Source organism: Podarcis cretensis (assembly GCF_951804945.1).
Source record: "Podarcis cretensis genome assembly, chromosome: 14".
Classification (NCBI taxonomy): Eukaryota; Metazoa; Chordata; class Lepidosauria; order Squamata; family Lacertidae; genus Podarcis; species Podarcis cretensis.
In genome coordinates, this window is record NC_137183.1 from 41,753,465 (window position 1) to 41,766,020 (window position 12,556).

General features: G+C 43.5%; 1 protein-coding gene across 5 annotated transcripts; it reads left to right on the forward strand.

Annotated features, from left to right (window-relative positions):
- The first annotated feature begins 94 nt into the window (after nucleotides 1–94).
- LOC307203171 (uncharacterized protein) lies at nucleotides 95–12,400 on the forward strand. Of its 5 annotated transcripts, none has more exons than XM_079953778.1 (9): nucleotides 95–434; nucleotides 1,891–1,975; nucleotides 2,749–2,928; nucleotides 4,413–4,462; nucleotides 5,924–6,035; nucleotides 6,304–6,452; nucleotides 8,083–9,442; nucleotides 10,683–10,813; nucleotides 12,262–12,400. In XM_079953778.1, the coding sequence occupies exons 1-9, from the start codon at nucleotides 370–372 to the stop codon at nucleotides 12,356–12,358; spliced, it is 2,229 nt and encodes a 742-aa protein (XP_079809904.1). In that variant the 5' UTR covers nucleotides 95–369; the 3' UTR covers nucleotides 12,359–12,400. The 5 variants fall into 5 exon arrangements, with proteins under 5 accessions (XP_079809904.1, XP_079809907.1, XP_079809908.1 ...); XM_079953781.1 differs by having other exon boundaries at nucleotides 10,688–10,813; XM_079953779.1 differs by having other exon boundaries at nucleotides 367–494.
- The last annotated feature ends 156 nt before the right edge of the window (nucleotides 12,401–12,556 follow it).

Sequence of the window (12,556 nt, forward strand, 5' to 3'; positions counted from 1 at the left end):
CCAATAGATTTATAATGATGTAGACTTACAGAAAGCTGCAGCTTTCCGGGGTCCTTTCTAACTTTTATTCTGCCTGCCGCCGAGCGGAGAGAGAAACTGACAGCCCATTACAGGCATTTCGCTTTATCCACTCCTGTTCCTACCCACGCACGCACCTACCTACCTACTTACACGCACGCGCGCGCGCGGCGTGGGAGCTCTGACCTTTCGTATCTCTGTGTTCCCCTCTGAGTTCTTTGGTTCCCGCCCTCGCTCGCCTTTCCCTTTCCCCCATTGAAAGAAACCGACCGTCAATTCCTCGGGAGCCGCGTCCTCCTGAGGTTGTCATGGCGACCACCGAACGCCTTCCCAGCGCTGAGGGCTGAAGCGATGGCGGCGCTGCTGTGGGGCTCCGTGTCCCCCCGGGGACTGGCCCGCTCGGTGGCCCACAGGCTGTAAGGAGTGTGCATGTGTGTGCGCGCGCGCTTCAATGGGTGGGAAACGGGGGCAGAAATGTAATTCGTAATTATCTGTATGTGTATATATATATATATATATATATATATATTTGTGTGTGTGCATGCTTTAATTCTATTAATCTTTAATTGCCTGTTAATGGTTCTCTCCCCCCCCCCCCCCTGTTTTTCACTGCTGTTCTTTTATCGGTAATGCTCATTGAGTTCCTGTCAGGGGGGGAAAAAGGCATAATATAGTTGCATTATTGTTATTATATTAATAATATATACCCATGACACCAGCAACATACATAATTATACAATTATTTGTAATTATTTGTAATTTGTAATTCGTAATTATTGTATGTGTATATATATATATATTTGTGTGTGTGCATGCTTTAATTCTATTAATCTTTAATTGCCTGTTAATGGTTCTCTCCCCCCGCCCCCTGTTTTTCACTGCTGTTCTTTTATCGGTAATGCTCATTGAGTTCCTGTCAGGGGGAAAAAAAGGCATAATATAGTTGCATTATTGTTATTATATTAATAATATATACCCATGACACCAGCAACATACATAATTATACAATTATTTGTAATCTGCCTTGTGGGTTTTTCTTTAGAGTCAATTGTATTTAATTAATAAATACAAAAGGACTTTGACATGACCCTAACAGTACAGAGCACACAACAGCTTAATATGTTTATTTATTATTACACTTATTCCACCTTTTCTACAAAGAGCTCAAGAGGTAGCATACATTCTTATTTCTTTCATTTTTCCTCACAGTGACCCTGTGAGGTAGATTAGGCTGACAGGCAGCGACTGGTCCAAAGTCACACAGTGAGCTTCATGGCCAAATGGGGATTTGAACCCTGGTCTCTCAGTGCTCTAGCCACTGTGCCACACTGGGTCTCATCATTGCTCCCATGATGATCGTGAAAACCCACAAGCACACTTGACCATCAGGGACTGATAAATGTTAATGTTAATTTTTTTAAAATTAAGATCTAGCAACCCTAGTTATAAAGCCACACAGCACAACTGAACAGACATTTGGCTTGCAGTATACAGCTGTCTGATCTTATAAAATATGTTCAGGGCAATGGCCCCATCCACATTCCCTACTTACCTAGACAGGTACTTCACAGCACTGTCATATGTAAATAGAACTTATGCCTAGGTAAGTATGTGTAGGATTGCTACCTTGGAGATCTGCCCTTTCCATCCTGCTTGGCAACGCTTCAACCATCATCCCAGGCCAATACGTGATCTTTAAATGCTAAATTTGTACTGCAAAATTAGACAGGGAAGTAGAAGCATCTTGACACTCCCGAACTCTTCACGATAGCTTTGTGATTTTGAATGTTATGATGGCAAAGGGAGCAGCATAGCCAGATGGCAATTATGCTTTTTTTTAAATAAGGAAAAAATGTGTTTTCCCCCATTTAGAAAGTATTATGTTGATGTACAAAGAAAAGAAGATTCCTTCGATTCATCTGGAATCATCCATGATGAGAATGAAAGTTTGCGTTTGGTAAATATTTTTTAACGTATGTGTGGGTTTCCAAATCACATCTGTTGCACACAATGAAGGCTGGTACATTAGGGAAAGGGGGGCACTGGCCCACTAACCTCAGGCAGCTCCCCACCTTCCTATCTTCTCACTTGCAATCAGGCTTGGGGGTGGCAGTCTAAGTATGAAGGGAGTTCCAGCAACATCTGGAGGGTACACACTAATTAGCTTACCAGAAAATGTTCATTAGTAGATCTACCTTCTGCCTACTCCTGTTGTAACTTATCATGTGGTGGCTGATTGTTAGCCTCTCCCCATTTGGTCTTTGCTGGGTTGTTATGCTGCATCTGGCCTTGATGGGGATTATCATGGTAGCAAACTTGACCCTTGTGCCTTGCCATCCTAGCCATGTCCATTGACAGCAGCACAGTGTCTGATCTTATTTATACTCTGGCCATCTGGCTGGGTTGCCCCCCACTCTATCCTATATGGCTGTAGTCCCACTGAGTTCAATAGGATTTATATCCAAACATGTGTTTAGGATTGCAGCCTAAATTTATAGATTTTGAGTGGTATTTGCAATACCAGTGAGATGCATTGGATTTTTTTCTTTTTTATGATTGAGCATTTTGACATTTGCATATAGAAAAGTGGGTTTTTAATGTTGAATACGCACACACAAAAACTAGTTTTGTGTATTGTAGATTTGAGCCTATTAGCTTTCTTGTAGAGTTTCTCAAGATTCCCCAATCTAAATAGTTTTCTAAGAATCTTCATTTTTACTGGTCTTGCAGCATCCAGCATTTTTGATGAAGCAGAAGGAAAACCGGGAGCTGGAACATAATTTTGCTGAGATTAAATTGGAAGCATCCTTACGTGCCTTTATGGGGAGCACTGAAGAATGCAACAGAAAATTGCAGAAAAGCCCAGAAAAGCAAAAGGATTTGGAAAAGCTTATTAAAAAGATGGCACAAGTAATATTTAGAATCACTCTTCTCTATTTCTTTATGCATACCACCTTTTAAATACATATCATTTCATGATTGGGGAATCATCTGCCGTGTATGTTGGTAGAGCCATCATATGGGAAATAGCAGTGTGTATCCAGCCAGTAGGTGTGTTCACACTTAATAAGTTCAAGGCACTGGTTTTGGTGTATAAAGCCCTCTACAGCCTAGGACCAAGATACCTGAAAGATCATCTCTCTCCTTATATACCCAGTTGGTCACTGTGCTCTGCAAGAGAGGCCCTCTGCAGATACCATTTTTTTCACAAGTTCTGTTCCGCACAATATAGGAATCCAACCTTCAGTTCCATGGTACCTGCCCTTTTGAATTCCCCCTCTTCAATATTAGACAGGAGCTGTCTTTGTTGTCACCTACTGAAGACCTTCCTCTTCCCACAAACCTTTTAAGCAGAGAACTTTTCCAGCCATCATCTATATTGGAATTGTTTTCAAAATGCTTTCATTGTTTTGTCACTTGTTGTTTGCTGCTATGGGCTCCTTTGGGATTTAAATTTAATAAATAATAACGCCAAACTGCAGTTTGACATTACACATCTCAAACTACAAGAAAGAAGATTCCACCTAAACATTAGGAAGAACTTCCTGACAGTAAGAGCTGTTCGACAGTGGAATTTGCTGCCAAGGATTGTGGTGGAGTCTCCTTCTTTGGAGGTCTTTAAGCAGAGGCTTGACAACCATATGTCAGGAGTGCTCTGATGGTGTTTCCTGCTTGGCAGGGGGTTGGACTCGATGGCCCTTGTGGTCTCTTCCAACTCTAGGATTCTAGGATTGAGTGCCTCTTCCGCTTCCTTCCTCCCACTGAACAAGGCAGTTCCCTGCCTGTATGGTGGAGCAGCTGAGTGGTGGGCTAAGACAGGGGAGATCTCGATTCAAATCTCCACTCATTCCTGAAGCTTACTGGGTGATCTTGAGCAAATTGCTATCTCTCTGTTTAACCACCTTCATAGGGTTGTTGCAAGGATGAAATGGGAGGGGAGGAAACTGTGTATGCCATCTTGAGCTCCTTTGAAGAAAGGGGTGGGATGAGGGAGCGTGGCTGTCTGTTGTGATCAAGGCCATTACTTCTCTCTCCTCTGACTTATCTCCAGGGCATTTTGTGAAAATAAAACAGTGGCTACCAAGAGACAGCTGCTGAGAAGGCTTAAAAACAAAAACAGAGAATGATAAAACAAATACGACTATAACAACAAATACGACATACAAATTAACAGTGAAATAAATTGACAGTAGGAAAACTCATCCTCTGCTGCCTACTAATTTTGCTCCCCAGGACTCAGCTCATTTGCTGCAGGCTTTTGTATCGTTGCAAAATTGGGATTCATTATGAAAAGAGATACAGTGCAACTGGGTGGTTTTCTAGGCTCCCAAAGCATCTAGCGTTTTGACTTGCATTAGACAAGTTAGTAACATGGTCTGCATCTTTATTTGTAGGATTACATACCTGATAGAACAAACGAGGGCAAAGCAAAAAGTACAAAAAGGTAAAACCTATTGCTGTCTAATTGTTGCCTAATGATCAGCAGAAGCCCTTGCTGCCCTGCTGATTGCTAGCATGCTATAATGCAAATGTACACCCAAGAATAATCTCAAATTATTTTCTCCCTGAAATTATAGTAGTTGAGTGTATGAAAGAAAACCTATTGCATTAACACACTCAAGCGCCCCACTGCAGCTGCCACACATGTGCCGTGTCTGTGAGCTACTGGCAGTGGATTTGGGATTCACACAACCACAGCTGCTGGTTGAACCAAACTGGGATGCTCTGGATGCAGCCCCTGCTTGTGCAAAATGGCAGCTGGATCCTATGGTTTTGTCATTTTGAGATGACAGTGTATAATTGTGTCCAGTCTCTCCTATTGAAAGCTGTTGGTTTTGTAATCAGGCCCAGCGCCAGCACCTGGCATGCTTGGGTAACTACTGGGAGTCCCCAACACTAATGTCAGGATTTTTAATTTAACGGGAGCCGAGACTTAGGATTCACTACTGAAGAAGCACAGGCTTAGGCGTTGTAGAAGTAGTCACTCTCATTCCCAACTGATCCTTCTGATTGTAGCAATGCTATATTGGGGGCCCGCAGGCATTTGGGTGAAATAGGCAGGCACTACAGACCTGCCTTGCCCGGTACTGTGGCTAGCTGGCCACTTGCCCACCCATAGTGCCAGCTGGGGATGTTGGGATATCAAGCCCTTTATCAGGAGGAACTGGCAACTCTCCTAGGCACCCGGCTTGATTCCCTGTTGACCTCCCTGGCTGCATTCCCCAGCAGGCGCAGGCAAGGTCTCCGGCGATTCTTCTCAAACGTGAGAAGAACACCCACCCTCTTCCCTGCCCCCTGCATTGCATCCATATCGTAACAGGGGACAGCACTGAGCAGAGTTATGAGCTGCATACACAGATTCTACAGCCTTGCCACCTTTATTACGCTGCCCCCAACATGCACACATCAGGGGACAGATAATCATATTTAAGCCAGTGGCGTCAGGGAAGGGGTGTAGCTCAGTGATAGAGCATCTGATTTGCAGGCAGAAGGTATCCTGGGTTCACTTCCAGCATCTCCAAGTATGGCTGGGAGAGATCCATGCCAGAAACCCTGGAAAGCTGCTGCCAGTCAGTGTAGACAGTCCTCAGATAGAGGGACCAATGGTCTGATTCAGGGTAAGGCAGATTCTTATGTCCCTGTCAGGGAGTTTGTACATGTGAAGGCTCATAGCTCCTTTCAGCACCTCTCCAGAGCCACCACTTGTAAGCAAGTGAGCAGCCAGCAGCTCCAGCAGTGAGTTTGTGTATGCGATCCCCAGTTCTGTTCAGCAGTGCTACCATCATCTTTGCCAGGCACGCACCCCCATCAGCCCAGGACCCCCAAAACTTGGAGCTGGGCCTGCTTGTTGTAAATATCGGCATTTTTCTTCGCATTAATTAACTGTACCTTTGTTTTTCATCAGGCAGGAAAATCTGCAGAGCACTCCCTCCAGACAACATATAACTACTACTCCATGTATGGCACCAGAAGTACGGAGACTCATTTCATCGGCTTCCAAGCTAATAGTTGCTGCTGTGTGTATCAAGTCACCCTCTTTCACACATTGACAAAATTGTTAAGCATTTCCCCTAAAATCTGTCACTGTTCCTTTCTGCTCTTTACGTACGGAAAGAAGTCAGCTGACTTTTTTGCATTCTAGCAAACATCTCCCAGCAATAATTCTGCTACTGTTTTACTTCTAGAGTTGAGAGTAGACAGTTTTTGTGAACACATCTCTCTGTCAAACTCAATGGATAAAAAACACATTTCTCAAGAATTTATGTTGATTCTCTCTCTCTCCAGACTTCTGAGGCCTCTCCGAGAGAAATGGAAACAACCCAAGAAAGGTTTTCAACCTCAAAGAGAAAAGAAGCAAAAAACATTCAAAGTTTGGACAGTGGCAGCAAGGCAGGTCTTTCCTCCACACTTTCTCACAAAGATGAAGCAAGAAGGTATGGCAGCATGGTGGCATGCCAGTTGGCATCTTGAAAGAAACCTTTGCCCCAAATTCCATACATTCAAACCCAGAGATGGGAGGATTTGTCCCTTTCTACCAGTTCCTCATTTTTCCAAACTTAAATTTAGTTATTCACATCTTGCAGCAATTTGCTAATTTATTTTATTTTTAAATCCTCATGAAAACTCACCAGCTTTCTAGAGCAAATTTATCCTAAAAAACACTTTTACATGACTAATGTGCAGTTTTGCAAGCAATTTCCCCTAATATAGTACATGTTTTTATCACTAATACCTTTATTTTTATCCACATTTTGGTAAACAGTGGTTAGCTGGAGAAATGCACCCCATAACAGGGTTAAGTGCAGATCTTAAAGGATGGCTGTGTTTTGGTTTGCATATCATGTTTTAAATGTACACTGAATCAAATGTCTCCTCCATCCCTAGACTAACCATTTCACATGCCCGATGATGCTTCCTATCCTCCTGAGATTCCGTCTTCTTTCTTTCTCTTTGCTTTTTGTCTTTCAGAAAAGTATTCCCACCTCCTCCTTTCCCTTGCAGCTGATGGATCAGTTTTCTCTGGGCGCCTAATTGCCCTGGCATCTCCTCCTTTTAGCAGTGGACGAGCCATCTCTGGGATTGTTAGGCTTTTTCATTGAGGTGACATGATGAAGGGATCCTACAGTTTTATTAGTGTTGATATTTGCTCATTTCTGCTGGGTTTAGGTAAAGGTACCCCTGACTGTTAGGTCCAGTCGTGGACAACTCTGGGGTTGTGTGCTCATCTCACTCTATAGGCCGAGGGAGCCGGCGTTTATCCGCAGACAGCTTCTGGGTCATGTGGCCAGCATGACTAAGCCACTTCTGGCGAACCACAGCAGTACCCAGAAACGCTGTTTACCTTCCTGCTGGAGCGGTACCTATTTATCTACTTGCACTTTGATGTGCTTTCGAACTGCGAGGTGGGCAGCAGCTGGGACCGAATAATGGGAGATCACCCCATCATGGGGATTTGAACCGCTGACCTTCTGATCGGCAAGCCCTAGGCTCTGTGGTTTAGACCACAGCACCACCCGCATCCCTAACCCAACTGCGGAATGCTAGATTTTCCTTTGACTCTGATGAAGATCTTGTGTCAACTTTGTGCAACACAAGCATCCCCCTTCACACCTAAAGTTGACCTTCTAGCACTGCTGGGATGAGTGGGGGCACAGTGGCATTATCTTGTGTGTGTGAGAGAGGAGGAATGATGCAAGGATGTGGGATGCCCTTGACACAAGTTCATTGGCTGCCTTTGTGTGTTGGGGAAGGGGGAATGATTGATTGGGCTATGGTGGTGTTTCTAGAGATACCAAGGATGTATCTGATACATTTAAGCATCTTTTTCATATATTCTGGTTGTGAGTTTCTCCCCCTCTTGGGCTGAATATCATTGGATATGTGGTCATTACACCAGAATAGCAGTGGCTTATTTCTGGCCTCAGTGTAATGTGAATATAGGATTGCTTCTTTTCGTTGGGATGCACCTTTGATCTTCTAATTTATTTCCTGGCTTTTCAAGAAGTCCTTCTCAAAAAATGTGAATGGGATTTTAAAATGTTTTCATTTTCTGGTGTCTTTCAGGGTTAAACGAAACCGCGAAGGGAAAAAATGGAAAGAGGTGAAGAGATCTTCTGAAACATCAAGCACTTCCAACAACTCCAAGAAATCTAACAGGCCTTTTTTGAAAATTCCCCCTAAAGCAAGTGATATAAGCTCAGATGATGGAAGGTCCGTAGCTCTAAATTTGCAAACTGGACAAAACGAAGCATTTAGGAAAGGTATACTTAGAAGCAGAACCTCCTCAGCAATGTCTGAACACCAAGATAAGCAGTCAAATGCTCAGTGGAAGAACTTTTCACCCACTCAGCAATTTGCAGAGAATTCTGCTGGACCTTCCAATAAACCACTTAAAATCAAAAGGCAAGAGTCATCTCTCAGACCCACAGAAACAGTCCCAAAAGTTAAGAGCTCTCCAGCAAGCAAGTTTTTGAATACAAGACCAATCCAGAGTTCCAGGAGTAATCGAGAAGAAAAAAGACGCAACACAAAATATTCTGCAAAATCGACCGCTGAAGTGATAAGTATCCAGAGTTTAATGTCCTTAGAAAAAACTCAGAAGCAATATGATCCCACGCCGATTTCTGGGTGGTTTCTTAAAGGGCAAGGCAATCAAATACACAGCCAAGGTGATCAGAAAAGCAAGCTTGTGGAAAACTCTGAAAGCGACTGGCCTCAGAATGAGCAAAAGTGGTGTGATTTAGTATCAAGGAACCCTGAATGCCGCCAGGTTCATTTTCAAACACTTCAAGAAGAGTCTATTCCTGGCACCGCTGCTTGGGAACACCCTTCTTTGGAAAGTTGTAGCCTGCAAAACCTAAGAAGCCCTGAAGATGCAAATCAGTCAATTGCCACCAATAAAGTATCCACTGGGATTTTGGCAGGTCTTCAAGAGGATCAGAACAATGACCATATCCCCCTGGTCCAGCGTGAATCGCATTTTCTGTATCAAGTGTGCCAGGAATTGGAAGAAGATGTACCACCAAGTTTAACTATGAATAGGTCTATGAATACCGATGGAAATGTCAGAAACCAAAGTACACACCATCTTTTAGACCAGCTCTTCTCTTCAGAGGAAGAAGGGGACAGCTATGCCATTGAGGACCCTGTCAATACCACACAGATGCAGGATGTTACTTTAGAAGAGTCCCAGGATAAGCAAATGATGTCTCTCCCATCAGTGACACCAGGTGCTTGCAGGTGTTCAGAACTACTGAGTTACTGTGTGTGTCAAGCTCCTGAAAAGCAACGTCTGGGACCCCCTGTTAAAACCGCAACTATTTTAGAAAGACTGGAAAGTGAGCAGTCGGAAGAAGAATTCACCATTTCATCTGCCTCTAGCAGCCTGAGTGCCAGATCATTAACTGGCCTATGTGAACAGATGGTAAGGCATTTGAAGTTGTGCTTTAATGACTTCTACTTGGCTTCTGGAATGAGGTTTCCCATTACTTTTCAGCAAAATTGGAAGCTGCCTAATTAGGCCAAACCCATCTTTTAAAATTGGGCAGATCGGTTATGATTTATTGGGCAGCTCAAGAGGTTCTGAGCCAATCTGCCATTTGTCTCTTACTAGTGCTGCGGCTCATTCTCTATCTTCATGTTCAAGTAGGTTTTGGGGAAAGGGCTTTCTGATGCATCCTCACCTGTTCTGAGGAGTTTACTTGGTAGTGGTGGGTAGCCACACCACAGTCATCGGCACTAGGCAGATCAGATCCACCATATAAATGTCCCTCAGTGAACTAGAGTGATGCTGCCTCAGGGGTATTTGATAGGTCTTGCTCAGGATGGGCAGAAGCAGAAGACACAGACAAATTCATTTCTACCATATGTTATTTGTCAAAGTGGACATCTGGGGTATGGCTCTCGTCATATTACATCGTACCATCTCAGCAGCCCCACATCATTATGAATAAAACTTTTGTATCAGCCTGAAGTGCTTTCTCGTGATTACTGGCTCCAGGACAGGGGTGGGAAACCTGTGACCCTCACATTATCAATAGACTACAACTCCCATCATCCTTGACAATTGGTTATGCTGGCTGGGGTCGATGGGAGTTGTAGTCCAACAACAACTGGACGGCATGATGTTGGCAGCCTCTGGTCTATGACATAAGAGCTGGACAGCATAAGCAGTAGATCTAATTATGTTGATCTATGGCAGACGCTGATGTAAACAGCTGCCTCCTGCAATTTTATAGAGTTTAAATAGATGGTGATTACTGTTCCCATTCAATCTTCTCTCTCCAGGGCTAAATATATGTTTGTCAACCTATTTATATGCACTAGAACAGTGCATCCCGTTTATTGTGCAAATTCATCCAAGGTGCCTGTTTTTAAAGATTTTACCTCTGCTACAACATACGTACTTCATGCGAAAGAGACGTACTTTTGCTGAACTGTGTGCACATATTTACACACACCTGGCTCTAGCTGTTAGATCTTGGGGGCTGTGTAAAATACAAAATAGTTCCAGCAAGCCTGAAGTCTTCTTAACCCTGGGCCAGAAGATCTCCTCCATAGGAACTGCCCTGACATCTGAATTAGGGATAATCTAACATTTCCAACAGAAATCTGTGCTAACTCCCTATTATCTAAATGTTACCTACATGTGCTTTTCATCCTAGAGCAGAAACAACAAGGAGGAAAACAACACTGATCCTAGCATGGAACTTCTTATTCAGAAACTTTGGAAGGTGATTCCAGAAGAGACCAGCAGATGTCAAGATAGGTTCTGTCAAGAAAGCAAAAAGCCAAGGTATGAAAACTTTAATCCTGTTGGAGAATGTCAACTTTGAATTTTAAAAAATATGATACTCTAGATGTTTCCAGGTGTGTTGTAACATCACGGTTTCATAGTTTGGCCAGAGAGATTATGCCTAGGGATAAGTCCCCAACCACCACCACTCTCTCCCCACTTACATTCAACATATGGATGGCTAATGAATTAGCAGCCCTTTCTTGCCATTAACATCTGGTCATACAGGCAGGGTAAAAGCAAAGGAAGAAGTAAAGACTGAATCTGCCATGGATGCTTCAGCTGAGATTTCTGCACTGCAGGGGGTTGGACTGGATGACCCTTGGGGTCCCTTCCAACTCTAAGTTTCTATGATTCAATGAATCCTGTACATGTGAGAAAGCACTTCATCCCCAATGCTCTTAAGGTTGTCTGAAAGCTCACATCTGTGCAGTATATCCACATTATTCAAGCGTGCAGAAAAGCATTATGTGGCTGCCTCCCACTTATAGATACCCTCCCCGCGCATGTCTGCCAAAGCTCAGGTTACAGAATTCTGGAAAGCATGCTTGGACTGGTTTCTGGTGAATGCACTGGTTCAAGAGTAATGTTTAAATAACATGTGGTTTCATGTGGTGGTTGTTTGTATGTGTGTTATTTGGTTCAGAGTGGAGTACCTTTGAGGCTTTTAAATACTTGGGATCTATGGCTAAATTTAGGGACGCAGGGCAGTACCAAACAAAACCCACCACTTTTTTTTTCCTGGGCAGTGATCAGATGGGAAGAGGAAGCATTCAGAAGGTCTTTTTAAAAACTGTTCCTTGCTGGGAAGGGTAGTAAGGTTACTTTTGTTGTGTCTCTCACTGCTGTAAATTAAGCTTAATGCTCAGTTTCGCTTCCTTAATCTCCACGTACCCGAACATTATGTTTCAGTTTTACTTCCTTGTTTGGGTGAAGAGTCTATAGAGCAAAGCTAGGGAAGTGACTTTGGTCGGGTTTGATTTTCCTTTAGTTCAGTGCAAGGATGCTCCACCTTGTTTCACTCAGGAACAGTTTTGCCATCTGAGCTACATCATAGCCTAGCCCATGGGTAGGCAAACTAAGGCCCAGGGGCCGAAACCAGCCCAACCGCCTTCTAAATCTGGCCCACGAATGGTCCGGGAATCAGCGTGTTTTTACATGAGTAGAATGTGTCCTTTTATTTAAATGCATCTCTGGGTTATTTGTGGGGCCTGACTGGTGTTTTTACATGAGCAGAATGTGTGTTTTTATTTAAAATGCATCTCTGGGTTATTTGTGGGGCATAGGAATTCGTTCTTTTTTCTTTTCAAAATATAGTCTGGCCCCCCACAAGGTCTGAGGGACAGTGGACCGGCCCCCTGCTGAAAAAGTATGCTGACCCATGGCCTAGCCAGTCATTTTCTCCCTGTCTAAGTCCATTTTGTAATCCTTGCTTTTTCTCCCTTCAGTTCTCCCACTGAGACGAGAAGAGACTTGGATCATGGAACTGAGGGTGCCTGCGTCAATCAAATAGTTTATTTTTCTCACTTCCCCCAGTCGTTTTAGTGCAGATCCCCAACTCCAAGAGGACCACATTAATTGTTGCCTCATCTCTTTCCTCATCATAAAAAAGGCATGGTAGCCATCGCTCTTTTTAACCACTCTGCTTGCGATTGTTTAATGCATTATTAGCTATGTTCATGGAAATCAAATCAGTAGCATTAAGATCTCAAATGCATTTTTCTCCCAATGCCTCTCCAATTC

What these genes read in the sequence shown, in the direction of transcription:
- LOC307203171 (XM_079953778.1), top strand. Translation starts at nt 370, where the DNA reads ATGGCGGCGCTGCTGTGGGGCTCCGTGTCCCCCCGGGGACTGGCCCGC. An exon ending in AAAGCAAAAAGTACAAAAAG is followed by an intron (nt 4,463 to 5,923) that starts GTAAAACCTATT and finishes GTTTTTCATCAG; the next exon opens with GCAGGAAAATCTGCAGAGCA. An exon ending in CACAAAGATGAAGCAAGAAG is followed by an intron (nt 6,453 to 8,082) that starts GTATGGCAGCAT and finishes GGTGTCTTTCAG; the next exon opens with GGTTAAACGAAACCGCGAAG.